The 25,708-nt window shown below is 43.7% G+C and overlaps 1 protein-coding gene across 3 annotated transcripts in view; it reads right to left on the minus strand.

Annotated features, from left to right (window-relative positions):
• The window catches only part of rtkna (rhotekin a), a 51,966-nt gene that overhangs the window by 7,046 nt on the left and 19,212 nt on the right, over positions 1–25,708 (minus strand). For all 3 annotated transcript variants that reach the window (XM_070904756.1, XM_070904757.1, XM_070904758.1), the window contains exon 2: positions 548–809. In XM_070904756.1, the coding sequence (XP_070760857.1) occupies positions 548–809 (262 nt within the window). The remainder of the gene's footprint in view (positions 1–547; positions 810–25,708) is intronic.

The raw sequence follows: 25,708 nt of genomic DNA on the forward strand, positions 1-25,708 counted from the left end.
TACCCATGCTGCTTTCAGTCACTGGCTAAAGCATCCACAGCTAATTACTGACTGTGTGAGTGTGTGTGTGTGTGTGTGTGTGTGGCGTGCTCTCCAGCTGGGTACTAGACATGCAGCAGCGCCCCCAAGAACCTCCACCCACAAACACACACACATGCTCCCAGTCTCACATCTCATTAATATTTATTTTTTTACCTTCTCATCATGTTCTAAAAACAAACAAAACAAGAGCAGCTTGACAAAAAAACCCTTTCACCCCTGTTGTCTTTCTCCCTGGTGTGAATGATCTTTCTGCAGTGTGTCTGCGATACAAACAGACTGCCCTCTCTCATACTGCAATGGGCAGCATCTGCAAGTCACCACGTTCACCTCAGACAATAAGGAGAGAATGAAAAATCATAACACTAAAGGGATCACAAAGATTCTATTCCCCTTATATATTGCTTGGTCCAGTTGTGCTTCTCACAAATTCCTTGCAATTCCCCACCAAAACAAATTCCCCCAACAAACCACACATATCCAGACATTAAGACAAGGTTTTACTTGCCTGAGATGGCCACTTTTCCTTTGCACGGGAGTCTGTCGTCCATCGGCCCTGCATCCGACGACCTCCGCGTGACCTTCTGCATGACCTGAGCCTCCTTCATCCTCTGCAGCTCCGACATGTAGGCCATGATGCGAGTGCTACAGGTCTGCAGGCTCTTCGCCGCCTCCAACGCCTGGTCTTTCTGGGAGCAGGCAGCCAGCAGCTTGCAGGCCCCGTCGCGCATCCGGATCTCATGGTCAATCTTCTTCTGGATATCGCTGTCCTGCAAAGAAAAAGGATGGTGGAAGGAGAATGTAAGGGAAGTAAGGGAGAATAGGCATGACTTCTCTAAATGATAGTGACACAAAGAAGGGCCTTTTATAAGAGAAAGTCTGCAGGAGATTACATTGTCTCTTGTGGATACATTAGTGAGGTGAGTCTCTGAAAGCACTCAAGAGTCTGTTCATTGGTGTGTGTGTGTGTGTATATGTGGTGGTATGGACAATATTCAAACACACGGCCTTTTGCCCTCTTACGACAAGCCCACCCCCCACTGTGCAGACACGTAGATGCTGAATCATTTAGTGCAAACTTATTCACCACACACACACACACACAGACACAGACACACAGAGGGAGCAGCACATCTCAAGTGAGAGAATAAAGAATGAAGCTGTCAAACATTGAACATCTGCAGCCCAAACGAGAGACCCCAGACACACAAATGTACACTTTGAGATTTCTAGCCACTGTCGCTTTCCTCGAGCTGCTTTCTCAAAGGAAAAAAGAAAATTAAACAAAATCTGACCTGGCTTATCTGGGACAAGAAAGCCACCCTGCATGTATGTGTACACTTACGCAGGAGTACACACACACACACACACACACACACACACACACACACACACACACACACACACACACACACACACACACTCACAAACCCAAACACATGCAGATGGTAAAGGTTCCTCAGTCCTAAACTGTCTGGTTCTGCCTCTGGTGATGCTGTCCAGAGTTTAAACAAATCTCTAAGCCCCTCTCAGCAGTGCAAAAACAATGTATGCATGAGCTGAAAACACAAGGAAGTGAACGAAAGAACTAACATATGAAGTGAGAGGGATGGGAGAGCACAAAGCGAGCCAGGAATCAAACAAAGACCAAGCTAAAGCAAAGCCAGGTTGACCTTGAGTGTCAGTGCCAGTGCTCCTTTTTAAGCAAAAACATGAATCATGCATTTGCACATCAATTGCTTCAATCCAGGGAATATCGACCAGTAAGGTCGTCTTTGAAGAACTGGTTAAGCAAATTAGGAAAACATTTACTTTGTGTTCATAATGACAGAACGAACAAATGGCGTGCAACATCTGCCCGGCTGCTGGAGTGTGTGTATATGAATGTGTGTGTGTGCTCGTCCTCATCAGCGATACATTAACAAGCTCACACTCTCCCCACAAATAATCTCTAATGCTCCCTTTGCCCTTCTTTTCCCACCCCCCGCTCTGCCTGATAAATGCACCTTCTCCTCCTCTACTTCGATATTTCTCATTTATCTTCCCCCTCTCTCTCCCTGATTCTTATGAATTTTTTATTCTTTTGATTTAAGCTTTTATAGTTTCACTGCTCATTTTCTTCCGCCTTCTCTCACTCTCCATCCGTTCCACTTCACTGTCCTCAATTGGCTTTTCTTTCTTCTCCTCCACACCCTCTCTTTCTCCTTTCTACCTGTGGTCTGTATTAGCATGAGTGCCACACTTTGTTCAACAGAGGCGCAGTGGGAGAGGAATGAATGCAGTTTGGACACTTAAGTCCACATTTGGACACAGATTCTCGCTTGGATGCAGTGTCCTCCAAAATGAGGTTTCTGATTAACCGCTATATTGGAAAAACTAACTTGCTTCTTGGGATATAACCACACCTGCTCTGCATGGTTATTAAAGCTACACTAACAGCTGTAAATCACACATAAGATCCAACTGCTCTGTCTCCAAATCAAACCATCAAACCACCAAAACATTAAAACATGGCCAGTAATAGTCTGACATGCATTACAGTCTCACTTACTCAAATTATATGGTATAACATTAACAGGGATGGAGGTGATTACTAGGAGACTCAGAAACACTGCCAGAGCGGAGAATTATCAGACAAAATGAGAGTGTGATTGAGTGTATTTATGCTGATGAAGATAATGATCCGTCTAGAGTCGTGTAAAATCTACACCATGAATGCTGAACACAATGTAGCTACACAAGAAAGCCTGTCATTAAATAAACACTTTCACTGACTGAGAAGCAATTATAGCACTCTTGACTGTGAAAGAAAAAAGACCAAATTACAGCAACAGTATAAACATAGATATCAGTTAACTACTGGATGTCTGCAAAGGCACAAGTGGAGAATTCAATTTTGTAGGTGAAGTGTTTGTTTATGAGAGTTGATTGGCTGATTGAGTTGGTTTTTTTCATCCAAGTATCTGTTTTTGGAGACAGAATGAGTCATTTTAGCTGAATGGGAGTTGAAGGAGAGGAGGGAAAATGCACATCCAAGCTGGCATTTATGTTTCTGATTTTTATGCAGTGAATATTTGACTGACACTTATACTAGAAGATAGCAAGAAAATAACATGCATATTTCCTCAATCACCAAAATTACAATAATGAGCACAAGGTCTGAAACTCCTGCGCCCAGACACATAAACATGTTGTCTGCTGTTTGTGGAATCTTCATTACTAAAGTCCTACTTCTAGGGAAGACAGCTGAAACAATTATTTGACAAATCGATTGTGATTTGAATCAATTAATTGTTGAAGGAATTCGCCAAATATCTTCAAATATCCCCTGCTTCTCAAATGTCAAGATCTGCTGTTCTACTCTTTCAAAAAGTAAACAATTTGAATACGCCACTTTGGACTTGATGGACATTTGTCATTGCTTTTGGCATTTTATAGACCAAGCTTTAAATCTTATATTTGAAATAATCATTGACATATTATAAAATCAGAACAAAAAACAATAAACCAAAAAAAAAAGGGGAGGGGGGTTGAACTGAGGATAAAGAGAGAAACGAGAGAAAGCCCAGCTCAGGCTGTGCCCAAATGTCCTTGTCAGTGGTGGCACTGCAAACCATGCTCCATGCACCACTGAGCCGGAGGCTAGCCAGCCAGCTTTGAAGGAATGCACACACACATTGAGTACACACACACATACACAGAGTAAAGGAGCTGTCACCACAGTCCAGTTCTCTGCAGTGGGTCTTCAAGTGACCCGCTAGGAGGAGGTCCTGTATTTATAGCAGCTAAATTAACAAGCTTCTCCTTCTGGGGATCTCAGAATAGAAGACGAGCAGCCTAGATCTAACTAATCCGCACGTCTGGCTGTATGTCGGGTTAACAGCAGCACAAACAAACTGACATAAACACTTACAGTAAGGGAAGTAAAAGATAAACATACCACATAACACAGGCTTACACACATGCAACAACAGGCAGGACAAATGCCTAGAGTGGATGAAACTCATTTCCTTTTTATAATCTTTCACAAATGCTCACAGGCACACTTAAATACGACCATACAAACACACATGTTGTCAGAGTGATTCCCTCACACAGTGTCTTCAGAGTAGCAGGTGTTAGACCAGTGGGCATTGCCAGAGAGACTGCCTGTCTGTGATGGTGGCAGTGTGGACAGCAGCCAGATAGAGAGTGAAGCATAGGTGGATGGGCGACGGGGATGCAGTGCATGTTGGGTACCAAGCGGCGACACAGAGGGGAGGTGGTAGTGTCAAAGAAAACAAGGGGGGACTTGAGGAAAGGTGTAGAAAAGCAGGGAGTGCAAGAAGACAGGAGGAGATATGGGTTGACAGGGCAGAAAGGTCTGGCTGGAGTGTGAGAGGCGGTTGAGAGAAAAACAAGAGATAAGAAAGGTAACTGCGAGTAGGAGAAAAGAAAGAGAAAGCGCTGAATGTCAGGAGACAAGCAGGGTGTCAGGTGAGGGGATGAGGAGGGAGGGATGACGACAAGCAAGAGGGAGGTAGATCAAGGTGCTGGACTTGCAAGAGACGAAAAACACAGAAAGTGGTGGCAAAAGGGAGGTGGAAGGGAAGTGAAGAGACTTGGCAACAGAAAGAGAGGTGGTGGGTTCTATATGAGCAAATCTGCTGCTAAGGTAATGAAGCAGGAAGCTCTGTAAATGAGCAGGCGGGGAAATAATTGGGAGATGTAGTGTCACTGTCTATGTGTGTGTCTCCAAAACCTGACATTTTTCTAATGGATAAAGACAAAAAACGTCATAATTACTTGTTGGCAGTTAACGTTAAAGAGACTTATGAAAGAATTTAGATCAAGTTTAAATAATAGTCAATAGTAAAACAATATTTGCTTCAAGCAACAATATATTTTGAGAGTATCCCTGTGTGATGCATAATGCCATTGTAACCTTTCAGCAGGTCATTTGATGCCTCAGTAGATACCAGATGGTCACTTCCTCTGTCAACTCTATGTCCCCGTCTGGCTGTGTGTGTTGATCCTCACTTGTGTGTCTGTGGGTGTGATCTCAGAGACACTAACACACACACCTACACAAACATACGCATGCTGGTTGGGGATTTGACGCCACTGCAGATGGTGTGTAATGGTTTGTTTACGATGTGTTGTTCTGCATGAATAAGCTTTCCTGCTCAGATCACTGACCCTTGACCCCTGACCTCTATCCCTGAGCAGACCAGATGACTGCAGTTACAGCATGGGGTCAGTGCATGGGGTTAGGCTTAACACACAAATGAGTATTAAATACATCAAGAAACAACACAGCTGGCTTTCTACAGCAGAACCATATTAATTCAAACCACTTGGGAATTAAAGTCACAGAGGAGGAGGAGGAGGAGTTACAAAATGACTCTAATTAATAATTGTGAAATGCTGCAACTAATCTAAGAGCTGAATATAGAAAGCATATTTTTATCAGCATTTTTTTAGCCATGCCAGCAGCATGGCACAATAAATGGCAATTTTGTTATGTGCTGCTTTGGTCCTGACTGAAATATCGGAAAACAATTATCGGATGGATTGCATGACATTTGGTACAGATCTTCATGGACGATAGAGGATGAATCCACCTAAACTGTAATCACTTTGCTGATCCCTGAACTTTTCAGCTAGCAGCAATTTATACATTTGTCTAATACTTACATACTACTGGTTTAGTAAAGCAACATTACGCAACTATTTTACCTTAAAACAACAGCTTCAACATCATTTAGATGGTACTCTGACTTGTAATAGGGACAATGGTGCCTCTCTCATTCCCATTCTGCGCCCCGCACGACTATGCACTATGTAACCTGGTTGAATGGGTAGATCTCCCACGAGAAACGCTGTATGGCACTACACAAGTCTAGCCTGGTATTCTCAGTACGGACATCATGGCAGAGGCAAAGAGGCCGAATAGGACGTTGATGGAGGAAGCTAAGAAAAGAAAAAGAGAGAGTGACTGAGCAAGAGGCCGGACATGAGTAAATCTCGGACTGGCTTTTAGTTGTTGGCGAGAGCTTCGTGAAATAAAAGGCTGCAAGATGGACGCCGAGCTGGCCTTCTTTCTTTTGGACTACTAATATTAGCTGGCTTGCTATGTCTTATGTTGTTGCACTTGCTTGATGTTTGGCTGTGTTAGCAAAGTTGTCGACTCCGTAGTTTCTGATCATAAGCCAAGTCAGCCCACCAAATCCAAATCCTTCAGCTTGTCAACAAACGCACATGTACAGCTGTCCATGAGGGTAAATTGCACTCCAATTCAAATACCAATTCTTGCATAATGTTGTTTTAACAAATTTAAGCATGCTAAGATGGTGATCATGGTAAACATCATACCTACTACACATCAACATGTTAACATTGTCATTTTGAGCATGTTAGCATTGCTGTGCCAAAGTACAGTCCACAGAGCACAGAGCCGCTAGCATGATTGTAGTCATAGTCTTGTTAGATTATACCAGTTCAGAGGACGTGTTTACTGCAGCACTTAATGTGCATCACATATGAAACATTTAGCAGACATTTAGCATCAGTATCGGTATCATTAGAGAAATTGTCATTGGGATGGAATCTGCATCCTCCAGTTTAAGGCTGGTTTCTCTAAGGACTACAAAACCGAGCCACCTTTCCTTCTTTACTGACTCTGAAGTTGTTTTCTTTGTGGACAGACGAGACGCCGCGGCTGACTGGCCCAGTACAAAAGCTGGGTGGACAGACAGAGCCAAAGAGGCTGATAGACAAGAGAGAAGCAAGAGGACAACTGTGGAGCACAACAACGGCAGGACTAAAACACACTCACTTTGACTAAAAGGCAAAGTCTTGCTCACTCATTCACACACAAAAACAGACAAGCAGACAAACACACAAGCTCACAGTCAAAAGAACGTGCACAACCTGTCAATCTTCATGGCCACAGACATGAAGATTGACACAAATGTGATCTGTCTCTGTTTCACACACAAACATAACCAAGAATTGCAAATTCCTGACCACTCCCATGCGCTGGGACTTCACTGACCAAACTGCTGGCTTTCAATTAGTCAGCCACAACTATGTGCCTCGCCTTCCTCTCCACCCTCTTCCGCTACTTTCCCTCATGCTCACCCTCTTCCCCTCTTCCTCTCCCACAACCAGAGCACTGGCTTCAGTTAATGATGGAGGGAGCGGTTGAGAGTGCAAGAAAGGGTAAAAGATAAATGAAGAGAGTGAAAAAAAATCAATGGCATATTAGCTGAGAGAGGGTTAGCTTATGAGAGAAAATGAAAAGTGAGAATGAAGATACAAGTAGAAAATAGGGAGAGTGGGAAGAATGACGGAGGAAGAAGAATGAATAGAAAATGGGCAAATGGATGAAATGGAGTGGGGAGTGAATTGCTAACCCTAACCCTAACCCTATCATACGCATGCCCACAGACACATACCAAAGCACACATTAAGTGCAACACGTACACATTATGTACATTTACAGATTTACAGAACACGCCACTTGGAGTCAGATTAGGAGAAAACAGAAAACAGACAACAATCCCAAACCACTCAAAAACAATGGTCTGATTCATCCAAACAACATCCCCACAGTGTTTCAGACTCCAGCTGCCGCTGGGAAGCCAGGGCACAACAACAGTGAAGGGAACTGGTTGGGTACTGGTCATGACAGACAGAGAGGAGGGGCGACAGAAACAGTAACAGGGTGGAGTGTTTGCATTCGCCTTTTACGACAGCAACGCTGGCTACAAAGCAGTCCAAGTCTGTTCAGTGCCAGGACTTAACACACTCACACACACTCCCAGGGCCCCAGGCAAAATGTGCCTGTGTACCCCGGTCAGGGTGCCAACATGCTGATGTCATTATTGAGGTGATTGCTATAGAGTTTCAACAGTGGACCAACTTGCCCTTACCGCTGGAACACTGTGACCCCCCCCCCCCCCCCCCCCCCCGACAGCTTATGCATTCAATTATTCACTGACAATAGAGACTGTTTCAGCTCTGCTTGCATGGAAAGCTATGTCTGTATCTGTGAGTGCTTGCCCACATGTGCTTGTGTGTGTGAGCGTGCGTCCAAATGACTTTGCAGCCAGCTGTTCTCACACAAAGGCAGTGTGTTTCAATGCAGCCGGGTCCCAGCACACAGGGGGCGGAGTCAGAGCAGACGGTGCTAAAGAGAGCAATAATATGCATGCGTTTATGTCCTAAATCATGTTTTATGTACACATGCAGGAGTTGACGGAATATGCCTGTGTATGCAAACAAGCGCATGCAAGTGAATCAGTGCATAGTTGTTCTTTGTGTGCACTTTGTACTCACAAGTGCATTTGTTTTTTGGCTGCCGGCCCTAAGGAGAGCAACAGTGGAGTGAATTTCAAGCTATAAAACAAATTTGTTTAGAGCTACGAGAGAGCACAGGGAGCTTAGAGTCTGCCAAGCAGTGATCACTTCAGCAATTTATAGGCACACTAAAGCTTGATGGCTCTTACACGGCCATGCACACTCAGCCTAATACACCAGGTCTGCATTATCATATAGTAGCACAGTGGGAGCTGGGAGAAGCAGCAGGCAAAGCAAACCAAAATGCAGAATCATTTGAAGGCAATATATAGGTGATAATAACAAGGAAGTGTGTGAGCACCTGTGTGTGTGTAAGTATACTGTATGACTGTGTGTGGTCTCTCAGCAATACAGCTCAGCATATAACTAACAGGCCTGCAGAGTATAGATTTATGAAACGCTGTGTGCAGGCTCCAGACCAGACTCATAAATAACTGTGGGCTGGGAAAAAAAAGATATACATTCATCCTGCAGGATAGTTTATTAGTAAGTGAGTAACAACAGCAGAAAAACACTAATAACAGCAGGACCCCCTCCTGTTCCTCTTTCATCCCGCCTCTAAGAGGACCAGGAGGGAACAAACAGGACTGCATTCAAAACACAAAGTAATGCTATGTTCAGATTGTAAATCCTGTCTGACTTGTGGAGCTGAATGCAAAATAAGCACAACAAACTATATTGTACTCTTCAAGGATCCAAACAGACCATAAAAGGTTTGCTCACAAAACTTATGCGATGGTAATAATTGTATTCTTGAGCAGTTCTGGCATAGTTTTGTATGTTTCACAGCTGTGTAAGTGAAGAAAACACAATCCACAGCTCCTGGTGAGAAAAGAGACAGAGAAGGGACAAGAGTTGTCGCCAAGGAGCTTCCTTTTCAATCAAACAGTAATGGAGAAACCCTAATGAGAGTAACTGGCAGACTGGACTGTCTGGGGCCTGCAAGAGGCAATTAATGAATTAAGAACACACACACAGCAATACTGTAACCTCGTCAGTGAACTTAACTGGCACAGTCAGCGTTGTGCACTGCAGGCCTGGAACACAGCTCCTGACTATTATACAGGTTGATACTGTATTATTAGCTAATTAGCCAGCCCATACAGAGAAAGGAGGTTCAGGAAAAGGAACTGGTATGCAGCAGGTCTTTCTAAGCCCCTGATCAAAGACTGCTGTGATCTCTCACAGCGAGAGCACTCTGCTAGTGCATCCCTAAGTGGGGAGATAGAGTAAAGGGGATTTAATCACATTAAAAGATACACATGAGGCAAAAAGGAACTGATGTGACATTGTAATCCACTCTGTGCTGGAATTTTTCACATGTCGTTACAGCCTGTTCTTTCTTTAACACACCAAATGACTGTTTGAAGAGAGGTGTTAGTCTGTGAACGGACGTTGGCTGAGTCACTTAACGCTTACGCTGATACGGCTGAGCAGAGTATATGGACAACATTTTCTTTTAAAAGACAAAAAAAACAACCTAATTTGACTCTCCCATAAACCTCAGAGTCATGTATGACACACTACCTCGCATCTTGGGTTAACCCGGGGGAGGAGTAATATACAGCAACAGGCCGTGGGTTTGATCTCTGTCATGTGTCCAGGCTGGCCAGAGGAAATTTCTTTCACCTGCGACTGGTCAACAGTATCACATGACTGGTTGTGTATTTTACAGGAGTCCTACACACAGCATGGATAAATGAGCAATAAGCAAACCCTGAAATGCAAAGAGCATACCAGTGTTTGCTCAGAGCATCATATTCCTCTGCAAATATGCCAGATTAATTTGGGGCATACTGTTGGCAATTTAATCAACAATTTCCATGCTGCAAAGAAAAAACAAAAACAGAATCAACATGAACTTCTACAGAACAAACATTTTGACAAAACAGACTCTTTCTTCAGTATGTTACTTCTCATATCTCTTTCTCCTTTTCATGTCAGCAATCACTTTAGCAAAATTAGGTGTTAGGCAACGAGATGGAAACATGTTTGAGATGTATGAGAAGGAGGGGTGGAGTGTTGTTGGAGTGGGAAGATAGGGAGAGGCAAACTGCAGATGAGGAACAGCTAAAAGGGACAAAGGGAGGGTGTAGAGGGCAAGAGGTCACAGTGCCACAGTTTCCCGAGGGAGAGTGGCATCCCTGCTGGGCCCCGTGCAATTAAGCTTCATCCTTAGCGGGGTGAGGGGGTGGCTAGTTATCTCACCACCACAAGCTCATCCGAACACGTGCTGTGCAACACACTGTAGCACATTTCTAAAGCTCTCATTAGTTGACTTTTTGCAAGTGCACCCAAACCCCCCTGCCGATGAACAGTTCCAACAGCCTGACACAATTTCAGTGACACACACACAATGCTCATCTCAGTAATCCCAGGCTTTCCTCCTTGTCTGAATCAGGATGAGGAAATCGGGGGGCTAATTAGCTCAGCCGGCCTAACTAGCATTTAAGCCTGCCAAACTCTCCTCCCTGTTGCCTTTTACCTCTGCTCTCGTTCCTACACTACAGACACACATGGAGAGCACAGATAAGTGCAAAGCATGTGGGGCTAAGACCATCTTAATGCAGCTAAATCTGTAAATGCACGATTCTTCTCAGTTGAAGTCTTCTATTCACATTCAAAAGGGCTCTGGGTAGAACACTTGCAGTGTAGCATGGATAAGCAAAACAGAGCTTTTATAAAATCCTAACATGATTGTCATGTGACTTTTTTTTATTTTACATATCCAACGCCTCTGCTGACCATATGGTTTTGTTGTTTGCCTGCTGCCCTTAAACTTGGAGGAGGAAGAAGAGACTTTGTGTGTTTGTATTGGTGTTTGTTTGTTTTGGCATTTAAGTTTGGACTTAACTCCTCCCATACAGATGCCATCCCGCTTATTTTTAATTAAACTGAATAAAAGCATCCAATTTTCAGTGATAGCTTGTCATGCCGATATTTTTTTGACTGGCATCATCACTACCAACACATTTATACCCTGTAAGCACACAGATGGTCCACATATATTTTTACACTGTGTGTGTCCACTATTCTCTCTCCTCCTCTTCCCTCTACTCTCCTGGAATGCTCCATAATTCAATTATGCTTATTACAAACCTGGGCCTTATAGAGGTAAATGTAATCAGACAATGTTGTTTACAGCTTCTACTGTCTTAATCAATACTGGGATATTGCAATCCATGTAAACATAGTCATTTCCTCTGTCTGTCTCTCTCTTCTATTCTGTCTGCCGTCTCTGAGCCCCATTTCTAACCAGGAGCTCTGTAGTTGAAGCTGCTTTTATCACTCTCTATTATTCATCACTGTTGCTACTGTTGCCTTATTTAGACTATATGGCCACATGTGTGTATGTAATCACATGTGCTGCCCCCACGTGAGATCTGTTGGAGGGGAGGTGAGGCTTTTTGTTGGCCATGGAGGTATATGAGACAGAGATAGACAATAACAAGGCGGAAAGATACTCTGTGATGAAGCTGTGTGTGTTCGTGTGTCCTTGAATCGCTATCGACCAGCGAGAGCCCAGAAGTGAATGCGGTTCATTACAATATTCATGAAGCTGCAGGACTTCTGAAGTGAGTTAAAGCAAAGCCTGACGATAACTAAGCTGACCCTCAGCCCTCTGCCCTGAGGATAAAAAGACCAAGAAAGGTACAGATGAGGCACAGCTGGAGGGTGTGTCTGTGTATGCGTGTGTGTGAGTGGGGGGGTTTCTAGCTTATGCGCTGATGAAAGCCACTAATTTTTGCAATTGTAACAGTTTCATGCTTTCAGAAATTATAGTCTTCGTACCCTCAATTGATCAGCAACAAAATTCAAGCTCTCAAGAACTTACACATCTGAAAAGTAACACAGCACACTGCTTTTTACAGCTTTCCAGCCTTGCGGTATGTCATTAATTAATGGCTGCTTAAAACCTGAGGAATATTGCTATCACAGGATAATAAAAGTAGTATTAGTTTCACTGCCGTGATTAATTGACAGTCATTTTAATGTCATAGGGAACACATGTAAGGTGAGATCCACTCACGGTCCCTGAGTCTGTCGCTTTGGTTCCACCTTTCTGCCACTATACAGCACTTACAGCCTGCTCTGGTTACTAATGGTCCACATTAACCCTTGGAGTCTCTGTGTGTGTGTGTGTTGTGCATACGTGTGTGTGTTTGTACAAGCATTTGTGCCAGTTCAGTGAGAGACGGTGAGAAAATGAGTTAGGGAAGGCGAGGAGGCGGATAAGGGCAACTGAGATTGAAAAGCAAAAAGAACAAGAGAGGGAATATAATTAATCGCAGAAAGTGTGTGTGTGTGTGTGTGTGTGTGTGTGTGTGTGTGTGTGTGTGTGTGTGTGCGCTTCTTATCTCTGCTCTCCAGAACAACTCTAACAGATTGGGGGGAACCACATTTACATACATGCACATAAACTAGCGGAACACTTCTACACCCTCATTTACTCCATCACTTGTCTACACACCGACACAGCTCAGACAGACACCAGTTGTAGCTGGTAACCAGCTGAAATTTACTAAACTAAATTCAAATCTGAAGAAGATAAGTGTATTTTCAAAATACTGGCTATTGGCCAAGTCAGTCTAAGAATATCACAACTGGTCCATATCGGTCAAGTTTTTTCCAGTGTGGAACAAATGCAGAACAGAGGTCTGACAGTCACTGACTGCTCAGTGTGGCGGTATTTATGGAGGCTCTACTTCAGTCAGTCTGCAGAGACACACGCACACACAGAGATAAGTAAACGCTGCTAAATGTGTTTCATTGTTGTTCAGCAGCAGACCATTCGGGAGTCAAGCTTTAACTGTGCACTGCATCCCTTTCATATTCTCTTGCTATGCAAATCCATGAGCTATTTTATGCCCTCTGTCACACACATGCTTCACCCACAATTCTCTCTGTCTCCAACATCCAAACCCAACCCACAGTGAAGTATCGCGTGAGCAGCATGATGTGCGCAAGGAAGGATATGTGTGTGCATGTGTAAAGCTGTATCTTTGATATTATTACTATCGATTCTATTCGGCCATGCCAGCATTTCATCAGAGGGCCATGGGAGCAGGATAAAGGGTAGCCTAGATGGATTATCAATTAGATCTCTACAGATCTAGTGAGTGTGTGTGTGTGTGTTTGTGCACACATGTGGCTTTGCTCATATCAGAAACACAGGAACAATTCTGCTACACAAACATGGCCTAATCATGGATTGGCAGCAGCTGATGCAGTTTAAAATGAAGGAAAACTTGCACGTGCGCACACACACACACACAGGTGGTGTAGCAGGTATTAGACAGCCTGTCTAACAGCACTGTATAAATGACTGACAGCTCAGCATCTGCTTCCTCAGATGGACATGACAGATAGACGTGAACCGGGTCTGATTGTGATCCGCTGCCAGCAGCTCTACATTAGCTGCTTGTCCGATTATCTGTCTGCGGGACTGAGCTCTCTCCTCCATGACCATCAATCCCTTCACAATCTCCCTCTGCTTCGTCAGGTCATCACTCCTCTCTAATTGTCTGTCTGTCTGTTTATCTGCCTGTCTTCTCTTTGTCCATCACTCCTTTCCCCATCCACTGTATCAACATCATGAGGACAGACCATCAATTTGCTGCTGCATAAATATACATCCTGTCCCGCGTATGATTCTTACAATGCACAGATCCGTCCTCCTGCATCAGCCCTATCTGTCCTCGCTCTCCTCACTCTCTCCTCTGTCTCTCACTCTCTTCTCTTTTCTTTATGAGGCACTCATGTCAGGACAAACCCATCGAGGGCTCTGCCTGCCACAAGAAAGAAAGGAAAGAAAAATAGGACAGAACATTACTGAGAGAGCTCTGCCATGGCATGTCAGGGCAGCTTTTGAACTGACTTTGTTTAGTGTGTGTTTGAGTCGGGAAGCAAGCAACCGAGCACAGGAGAAGAGAACCAAACCTGGCAAGAGAGGCTGTGAAAAATTAAAAAAAGTCCCCACAGAAAGGAAGTGTGCGTATGAATAAGTGTGAGTTAAAAGATCTATAATTGGGTGGGCGGAGAGGCAATGTTGTGGCGGAGCAGGGTATAAGTGCCTCATTTTTCACACTATTCCTTAGACAACTGGCTCAAGGAGACACGCACACACAAAACACCCTCTCCTCCTCTACAGCTGCTGTCATGCCGTACAGTACATAGAGTAATGGGTTGCAGTAACCCCAGCGTTTCTCAGGCTGAGGAAGTCCTGCCTATCCCGGCAGCGGCCTCCTGGGAAAAAGCAATGAACAATATCAGCAGAGAAAACAGAATGACCTCTACTGCAGAGACACAGCAGCACCGTAGCAGGGGCAGAGAGAGGAACACACACACACACACACACACACACACACACACACTCACACACACACACACACACGTGACTGCAGAGGTGAACGAAGGCTGGGGAGAGAGGAGAAACAGACAGATACAAGCAGAGGAGACACTCGAGATATCTATCTTGATAGATAGGTAGAGAGAGAGGAGAGAGACAGAAAGCTGGGTGGACAGACAGAGACTTGACTGCAGAAAGCTTCTCTGCAGTAAGTGGTTATTGATTGTAAGACGAAGGGCCGAAGGATTCCATGGCCAATGAACTGACACGGGATGCTGACTTTTTCCCCCCTTGCATATTTGCAAGCGCAATACAAAGCACAAGCAGAAATGCATGCAACAGAAGACCAGTTTAACTGCAGCATGCAGTGAATGTTGGGGATGCTGTGTAGTGAGGAGGAGCTCTGGCACATCAGTGACCTTTTCACTACTAATGATCAGAGATGGCTGTGGTTGTAACAGTAGTAGGGACAAAATGAACACACACCACACGCTTTGAGCTATCTATGCACTGCACACACACACGCACACACACACACACACATACACACACACACACACACACACACACAGAAGCGCAGGCTATAATCCAGGAATGAAAAGAGCACGTCCGTCTTGCTCTTTCAATCTCTGACTGATGTTGATGCAGGTGACCTTTTTAATCAACATGAGGCTAAAATCTAAACTCTAGCTCTCTCACGTCAGGAAGCAGCCTATCATTAAGTAAAGCGAAGGCAATCAGCGGACAGAGATGCAGCCAGTTGTTTGGTTCATTTGTGCATGGATAGAGTTTCAGTGGTGATAGAAAAGTTGATTATAGGAAGTGGTCAGAGCCACCAGTCTGCCGGTCAAATGGGCTCAAACCAAGAAACTAGAATGACTGCCTGTCACACACTCAGGCCATCTGGCTGCTGCTCTTAAGGGGATAGCATGTTGAGGAAAACATTTTTTTGGTATCCGTCCTTTCTTTTCAGCACTTTTCTGTGGTTCGGCGTTCATTTGTTTAAGTGGGAAGCATGGCAAACTGCTGCCTGAAATAGAAATATGAAAGCATGATAGATGTGTCTCTGCTTTATGTGAAAACCATGGAATTGTATTATTTAAATGCTGTGAAAAAAAAGCAACAAATGCTCACATGTAAAAGTCTTTTCTACTCCAGCATTCAGTTTAAGTGTGGCTATTTTTGTGCTGCCAATTCAAGGCGTTTAGGAAAGATTTATTCACAAGGGAGGGGCAAGGTTGAGGACTGGGAGATGCAAGTCATTATTGCAGTAATATCCCACAGTTGTCACATTGTTCCAACTCTGGGAGGCTGGGTGATATGTCACAGTGCAGTCAGACAACATGAAATTGAGAGTTAATAACCCCCCCTTTTACTTCATTTACTCCAGCAACCCACAGGCATAGCAGAGAGAGCCATAGAGAATGAGTTATTTAAGGTGACAAATAAAAGAACAAAATCATGAGTTGCTATTATTAGTATTGAACTGGCCATTATGCCCACAGGAAATGTATTAACGTAACATCGCCTGTACCCTGATGTGAAACGGCACACCAACCAGTCATAGACAATTTGCACAATTTGGGACATATTGTAACCAAACTGACTTAAAAAATTTGCAATTTTAAAAAAACGTAATTATTAGTAGAAGTTACTAACTTGTAGAAACACTACATAAAAGATTTCACAAATCATTCGGTACCACTCTTTAATTCGGCATATACCTTATACACCAATTAAAGAAGTTACTCCAGTAAATTCACATTTTAGAACTGGTTCATCTATTATTCCCTCGATCTTCTTCCATTTAGGAAGAAACATGGTGGGCGGTAAATAACAGTGTGAACCAATTCTAAAAGTTCGGATTTTATTAATTAAAGCCGCTGGTGGAATCAGCTGCGAGCCGAATTCATCCAAAATATTTCATTGATTCAAAATAGGTCCTGATTAGGCTCAATCCGAGATGCAGATTTGGGATATGAACAAGACAACTTTAAAATGCCAGGATTTTCGATAGAGGCGTTGCGTCTCTCCAAACTGAGTTACCAGCTCATAATCGGAGTGGACTCGCCACAATCAATAGTAGATCCAGTGAGATGTCTCCAGATCTCTTCGGATCATACATACTGACTGTGACGAATTAACCCGAACTGTGACGTGTGACATTTTCCATTTCATCTAAAACTTAAAAGTGCTCTGAATCTTTCGGCAATAGGCTACACGTTTGGAAATAACACAACAAACCTTACCCTTTGATTCTTTGAGTTGTTCATCGTATCCAAAGAGGAGCACTCCGCTTCTCAACTCTCCTAAACTGGCAGCACGGGAGCTTTACGCAACACCTCAACGTCCCACACAGCCCGTGAAATACCTTAACTCAGATTTTCCCTTTGAGGCGCCTCCATTTAAAGACTAAATGAACTATCCACTGGAAACAACTGCCGTTTATTAACCGCAGAAGTTGTTAAGGATCCGCGCAGAAATCACAAACCCCACTCGTGGCAATATGGGAACGACAGCGGTCATGTGTTTGAACCCCTCTCTGTGTTGTCTTCATTATCATCATCATCATCTTCGTCATTGCCGCCGTCGTCGTCGTCCTCCTAGTACCTCCAGAGCTCCGGTCCGTATTCACACACGCCACCGGCACAAGGGAGGATAAAGACTGACCGACTGATGGACCAACCGAGAGCCGTTTCTGAGGAGGCGGGTATGTGTGTGTGTGTGTGTGTGTGTGTGTGTGTGTGTGCGCGGGCGCGTGTGCTCCTAATCTGCGTGTAGTTGCGCGCAAGCAAAGAAGAGCGACCTGTCATCTGGCTCTCAAAGCTGTGTTCAGGGACCTCCAGGGATCCTTGAGGGAGCATCCCAGGGGCGTTGGCAGCAGTTTTAGGAACAGTGTCATCGCACTGTCATTCACCAGACACACAGTGAATGAGATAATGTACTAAGAATGTATTTTTCTCACGGGTTTGCTGTTGCCTGTCCACTTAAGTATAAACAGACATTTCAGTTTGTTTACTGTCCCATGTGGTTCCAGGGTCGCTCCGAAATCTCACAAAATTGCAGTCTAAAACTGTTCGGGTAAAACTGACATAAGAAGGATTTGGCAGCTCTGAGTTTGGCCACAGTGTGAAGTCAGTTGCAAGTGTGTCAGTAAAATCTACTGTGGTTGCTGTGTGCCTACACCGCCCACAGTGGAAAAAGACCTTTTTCTTTTTTTCTAGTTATGACTCAACTTTTTTGCACCGGTCAATATGCTGTTTGGATCATAACATCCAACATGCCTTTTTTCCCACGTCCTTGCTCGCTTCTGTGATTCAAATAAGCAATAAGAAATATGTAATATGAAATGAAATGAAATACTGTAAGTCTACAAAAAGCACTATCTTCATTTGTCTATACAGAGAGTCTAAAGTGTAATTGCATTATACACAAGACGGCCATAGCAAAAACCCCCATGCATTTCAGATACAGAGGCAAATAATGCCGCTGCTTCAGGTGATATGTCTGCGAAGTGAAGTGATCCCATAGAGGAGATACTGTAGAAGACTATAAACATCTTAAGTTCCCGTAGGACTGGTAGAGGGATTATTTAGGCAATTTAGACAAATCTGGTCACTTTAATAACATCACATTTTTAGTTCCTCTAGTAATATGTGTTTATTATAATGATTTGTTGGCAATTAATTCAATAATTCTACTAAGAATTGGACAGTGAACTACAGTAACACCTATCTAAACAGGGAAAAAATATGTCTCAATATCCAAACAGCACAGTGTCATTGGCCATATTGGCCAGCAGCCTGCAGTTGGTACATTTAAGTGAAATTCAACTGACACAACAACTTATCATTCCAGGGAAAATAAAAATCCTCATCCGTCTCCCTCTGCCGTTTCTCTTTCTGTGCCTGCCTCAGCTTATTGCCTGGCCCATATGTGCACACTGGGAAGTTGCTGTGCAGCGGAGTGTATCGCCTTGTCGACCGGTGATGTATGAGAGTGATTTGTGGGCAGGTGGAAACGGAAAACACAGATGAGTCCAGCTAGAATTAAGTGTGGGAATAAACCGGGGTTTAGGGCGAATCAGCTGACTGAGAGTTTGGCTCCAGGAAATCCGCACTGGAAAACTAATAATGGAGCATTCAGGACATCGTTATGAAAACATACCTCTGCAGGAAATAACTGTAAAGCACCAAACGCTGTTCCCATTTTTAGTGTTTTAACATTTTCCTTAATGTCTGCAGAGCAAAATGGCTACAATCTCAGTGAAGGCAGACAAAAACCACACCACTTGTTTTGTTGTGTGTCGTGAGATGAGAAGTGGAACGAGATACACAGTCAGGAGATGCAGCAGATGACATGTAGGAGGATCAGGATGGAGGAGGAGAGAGTCAGTCTGTGGGCAGCCTTAGCTAATGGCAACAGAGCAACAAAGTCCATCTCAATAGTGCAATAATCTGTATCTGGCTGGGTGAATACAGTTCTGTACCTCTAGTTGAGGACAACACGGGGGGTGGGGGATACTTTATCATGGCATTCACCTCATAATGGGATACTCCCACAGAAGCCAAATGCATCAAACACCAACAAGAATGTTAACAAAGTCATACGGTATTTAAAATTTTCCTTCGACCCTCTTATACAAATCTATCTGTCTTTGCTCATCTCGCTGTGTGAGTAGACGTGTGCAACAAAAACAAGATGAGCCTTGATAACTCAGGACTTAGAGCTGTAAATATCCTACAGTTAATCAGATTAAGGTTTCATCAGCAAGTAGCTGCGCCAGGGAGCCAGCCAGAGAAGTGCTGTCAGAGGCAAATCTACACTCACAGTTCACTGAGGGGTTTCAGTGAACAACACGTCTGAGTGAGACAAAACACTGGTGGCTTAAACTGTCCACGTCCACCTGTTAAAATGGGAACATGGTATTGACCAAACAACAACACATACACTGAATTTGTGAACACATTGAAGGAATCTGGATGTAAGATAAGACACATAACTTGCATGCAGTCAGCTTCAGTTTCCCCATGCTGAATGAGTCAGTGGGACCAGCTGAATGAATGATAGCGTCATTCCCAGTGTCATTACACTGCATTTCACAGGATGAGAGGACATTCCTCCAGCCAGACTAACCTACTCAGCCCTCTCCCTCTGAGACTCAAGCACTTCCTATTGACTCACCGACAGGAGTGTTTTTCCTCAAACAAGCATTTCTCTTCCTCTCTGCTGCTACTGTACATCCTCAAGATCCCTTCCTCCCTACTGTAGATAGACGAGCCTGTTGCAGGCATGTGTCTAATTAGAAAACATCTTTCTACACTATTTCTGTTTCATTTGTAATCTTTTCATAAGCTTGAATATGAATGAAATCTTAATTCCTATCACAGCCTGGAGGAGTAACGGCACAGTAAATAAGCTTACCAAAATTCATACTTCTGATGTGTGCAGATTTGAATCTGGTGCCTTTGTTGACAGTAGTCGTTGAGGTCTACTGTCAAAAACAGGCCTGTGTTTCTCTTTCACATATTTTACCCACTTTTTTTCCCACAACCCTTTGTTTGAATATAGGTCTCTGGGCAATTCCTTGTAAACTGACCCAAAGGAAGCACTGAACCACATGGACAAGCTTCAATTGCTTTATTGCAAGATGTATTTTACTCTTGTAAAAATAAATACGTGTGGTACCTTTCTCTTCCTGTTACCACCACTATTTCTTTCATGGAAGCACAATATTGACAATCATTGCAATTATTTAGCTAAATAGTGCAGTACATGTGGATTACACTACACTGTAGTGGACATACAAAACAAAAAAATACTGTTTTAACAATGTGCATTTTCATTTATAGGCCAGAAATTGGGCTAGGCACCTGAATTGTGTGGGAACATTTAGTCCATACTATTCTAACAAATAAACTGCAATCCTTTGTATTAAATGTGCAGCCATACTATATTACGCATCCATCCATTATTTATTGCATCAGCTTATTTTCATTTTACCTTTCATCATTCATATTACAACTGAATCCCTTGTCTTAAGATGAGACGCAGAAGGAGAAAACGATTTACCCACTAAGGTTTGGTAGCCTATCAGCCCCCTATTGACCATGTGAGGGCATGACAACATCTACAGACACAAACAGGATCACTCACTCCTCTCCTTTTCTCTCTGAACTGTGCCTCTTGTCTAAGGAACTGTGTCCATATTTTTATGCGCCTGTCATGGTTTTGTCTTAGGACCAAGAAGCATGTAGAGACCTGCTTTCCTCCCAGTGTCAGGCAGCCTGAAGTGCTGTACAACTGGTCATGGACATGACTGTTTGTATGCTGGGAGTGGACCAGATGCCTGACACCAAACAGACATGACATCAATAATGCAGGCTAATTGATGCCAGCTTTTTATAAACATATAAACTGTGAAATTCATTCACCTCTTTTTGCAGTGGCACAGTACTTTACACTCTAAGTACACTGTGGAGCTTAAATCTAGATTACAAAAACTGTGTGTGACCGCTAACACTGACATTCATTATCACTACAACAGTATCAATGTCTGCAACATGAGAAACCTAACAAATATCATGATACACTTCTGTCATCAGTGATACATAGCCATTGCAACCTATACCTTAGTATTATGCAAGTTAAATCAACAGTGATCATATTCAAAGCTATATAAACTGACTGTCAATCTTTATGGATTTTACAGTGACAGCTGTGCTTGCCAACTGTGAGGGTGTGAGCTGTGTGTGTGTGTGTGTGTTTTTATGTAAGCCTAAAATAGTGCCTCAAAAAATGCACACGTGTAGTTACATAACAACCGGTGTCTGTCCAGTGACATGCTGACCAATGACACAGTGTGTGTCAGAGGGGCTTGGTGTAGCAGGGGTTAATAGGGGTCTTCAGTCTGGTTAGCTATCTGTCTCAGCCAATCATATCGAGCCATGCTTCTCCCCAGAACCAACAGGAATACTTGTTCAGTTCCTAAGTCCGTCCAGATGAAGATAAATTTGAATTAACCTTTTCATCTCCTAATGATGACAAGATTAGAAACACATATCCAGATATATGGACACCCTTCAACTCTGACAACCTGAGGAGGCTCTACAAGCTTTATTTAACAGCTTCACTAATGGGGGCGAGGGAGGACACTGCAGGCAATGGAGTCAAAGGTGTGTGTGCTTGTGTGTGTGTGTGTATTTGTGTATGCAAGGAGACAGCAGAAAGGAGAAGTGATTACAGTAGTAACACAACCCCTGCAAAATGAACTTTCAAGACACAGACACACAGGCATCTTCTCCTAATTTGACCCTGAGCTTTTGACCCCAAGTCCCAAACATGACATCATCCAGCTGGAGAGTTTGTTCCACTGATCTCATCATGGTGAGACAGAGAGGCTGTTTTTGGGGGGGAAGGGGTGTTGTTTAGGGGAGGAACAGCTCAGCCATGCCTCTCAACACTTCGTACCACAACAAGAGGCCCCTTTCAGCAGCCTTGGCCCTCAGATCCACCTCAGCCTTAAAGCCCCAGCTCCTGCTGACCCACCTCCAAACCCTGATATTCCCCAGTGACAATTCGCCCCTGGCATTTAGGTTTTCCTCAGCAGCACAGCCATCCGTCTTCTCACGGCAAGGTATCCAACAACAGACACATAGAACTCAAGCTAGCATGGCCTTTCCATGCTCTTGTTGCAGTGATAACAAAGCCCTCTGCAGATGCTGTGAGGCCATCTGCTCAGCTTGCTCTGTGTCCCTTTAAGTTTCGTATGATTCAAAAGTGTCAACGTTAAAACAACCCAACTGATATTTATGTGATGTTACTGTTATGTGATGTCTCTTACAGACGCTGTGATAATTAGACATGGAGACAGAGGCAATAACGTCATTAGATCGTGAATGAAAGAGAGAAGAGATCCTTTCTTGTCCTTGATGAAAGCAGAATGGACTCTCAGATGGTCAGACGGCAGCCCTCCAAATGCTGACAGAGTTGTTCCACCTGCCAAGCGCACACACACACACACACACACACACACACACACACAAACACACACACACACGTGCATGCAGCAACTTAGTGGCCATGGATCCTGCCGTGTACAGTGATTCAATTAGACAGTTTGGCTTGCTGCTTAAACACACATCTCACACACACACACACACACACACACACACACACACACACACACACACAGGTTGCCCCAAAAGACGCACTCTTTAGGGTCACTGGTGATGCTACGGATGCTATCCACTTCAGATTAATGTTCTCTGGGGAATGGATTGTTTAAATGGTGGTAAGTGTTTGTTTAGACAGCTCTTGCTTCGTACTTGTCCTCCGCCTCTCTGACTTCCACCTACTCGCTTTGCATGGTAACAATGCTGAGAGGGATAGAGAGATCAGAGATCAGAAAGAGAGATAAACATACAGAAATAGACTCACATGCTCACATAAAACTCCCCCACATACTGTAGCCTACATATACCCCATCAAAGACACATGAATCAATAAAGTCACTGCATGAACCATAAACTTGCACACAATCATGTAAACCCGTGCAGTTTATCTCAAAGGCTGGAGAGCACACAAACACATCACACAGACACGAGCATAAATTGTATCCATATGGACAAACACAAAAGCAACATCGACAGGCTCGATTAAACACATTAACAAATGCTCATTTTAACACAATGTGTGTTTGCGCACATTTTCAAAGGCAACCATCTGATTGAACAGCCAGCACCGCCAGCTGCAGCTCCAGAACACTCACAGATGGTCTTAATTATATTTTTAACAAAAGGAATACAACATTTTTTAATATCGCTACTTGAAAAAAGTGACTCGTGAGCTGTTCACACAATACGTCAAACATAGCTTTAAATCCAGTCTGTGTGGATTTGAATAATGCCTGCAGTCTCAATCCAAACAGCTTAAGTGGCTGCAAAGTAAATTTCTTTGCAGCTGCAAAAAAAGAAAAACCCTTTAACTGCTCAAACCAAGGCGTCTTTGTGCGTGCACAGGTGAAAAGAGAGGATTGGAGAAGGAGGATTAAAGAAAGATGATAATGAAGAGTGTGATAAAAGTGGAAATAAGGGCCGAAAGCTGAGATAGAGGCAGAGAGACAGGAGAACAGCAGAGTGAACGTATCAAATAGTTTCAGATAGAGATAGCGTGGAGAGGGAAGTGAATGACACAAAGAAACAGGCTGGGGAGGTGCAAGGAGTCAGGTCTATGTTCCAATAACAGCACCTCTCCGCTTGGCTTGGTGTTTTCTCCTTCTCGCTCTCCTGGCTCATGCCTGCTGTTTTTCAAAGGAAGCTGGCTCAGGCCGCGGCATCTAACTGGTTCCTGCTCACACAGAGAGCCTATTCAGACCTGTAGTGCTCCTCCTAACCGCTGTATGGGCGATGGCTGGGGTGGGGACTGAGGTACAGGGGGGCATACAGCACTGTGGTGAAGTCCAGAGGGGTTAGGGGGAGCGTTGGGGTGCAGAGGTGAGGTGGGGAGCCAGATGGTTTGGAGTCAGTAGACGTGAGGCTGGCAGGGATAGAGGAAGACTTGGAAGAGACGGCTGAGGGTTAGGAGCTAGATGTGCGGTTCCAAGAAGGAGAGGAGGGCTTATTATGGAGTGATGGGAGTGAGTGATACAAAGCTCCCTTTCTCCTCTACCTCACACACACTGTGCTTGCTTTTGGCACACAGCACTGGAAGAACTGGAGCCCACTGTAGCTATCCGTGATGCAGATGCCAAAGACACACTTATAAATACACAACGCACACACAGCAAACAGACTAAAAACCATGTACATAACAGTTACAAGTGAATAAACCTGACTGTTTCCATTCATTTTAGGCTGTTGCACAACTGTAGGAAAGTCTTCCATCTGATTCAAAACAAATGCAAAAAGCCCATTAAAAAAAACTCACATTCACAATGAAATCCAGGGTGATGTCCCTAATGTCCCTAATTAAATTAAAGCAATCCGCTTGATTATATAGCTTACAGTATTGGCTTATTACTCTTTGCAAATATTTACTCACACACACACACACACACACACACACACACACACACACACACACACACTCTCAGAAGCACACAGACACACACAGACAAGCTCAGCAGGGAGCGAGGTACGATGAATCGGTCCGTTGTGGAGGAATGTGTTTTGGCTTGGATGCGACTGTGTATCCTGTATCACAAGAGAGTGAGCACTGTTAGCTTTAGCACACCTTCCACTGAAGCAAGCAGGTCTGGTGTAACTTAGGCTACCTAAACAACGTCACAGCTGAACTAACACACGCACACACACACACACACACACACAGATTTAAACAGCGGCCTACTTCTTCATGGTAGGCTATACTGATACTGACTTCAATGCTAAAAGGAGGAATTTAGGCATTAAAATGAAGAATTAACAAATTAATGGCACTAATGATAAAGGAAGAGGATAATTGGGAGAGACAAGAATAGATAACAAATGAATTAAATAAATAAATAAGATCAACCTTTGCTCTCACTACAAATTCATCATCAAGGTTGAGACTCATTAGTCTAGCCAGAGAACACAAGAAGATACTGGTTCACTGTCCCAGAGATTAACTGCTGTCAATTTGGCTTTTGCCCTCCAGGACCTCCTACATTTAGAAAGCATGAGGGCTCTGCGGGGTCCCAGTATCTGTTACCAGGGCTGATACTTAGAAGGCTTTATATACAGTAGGGGTTATGGCGGAATAGCCACAGTGAATGTCTTCAGACATGTGACAGCAAATATGCGCAAGGGAACAAACTGAATCATAGAAAATATATTTCTGTGCAGTCACAGCAGAAACACAGTCTGCATTGATCTGGGTAGACAGACTAACTGCTGATAAGTCCCACTCAATCAAACAGTCAAGGCAGCTTGACCAGTGATCTGAGATCAGATGAAGAGAGGCTGCATGAATACCAGCCAGTAGATATTTAAGGCCTGC

The sequence above is a fragment of the Enoplosus armatus genome, chromosome 4 (genome assembly GCF_043641665.1).
Source record: "Enoplosus armatus isolate fEnoArm2 chromosome 4, fEnoArm2.hap1, whole genome shotgun sequence".
Lineage (NCBI taxonomy): Eukaryota > Metazoa > Chordata > Actinopteri > Centrarchiformes > Enoplosidae > Enoplosus > Enoplosus armatus.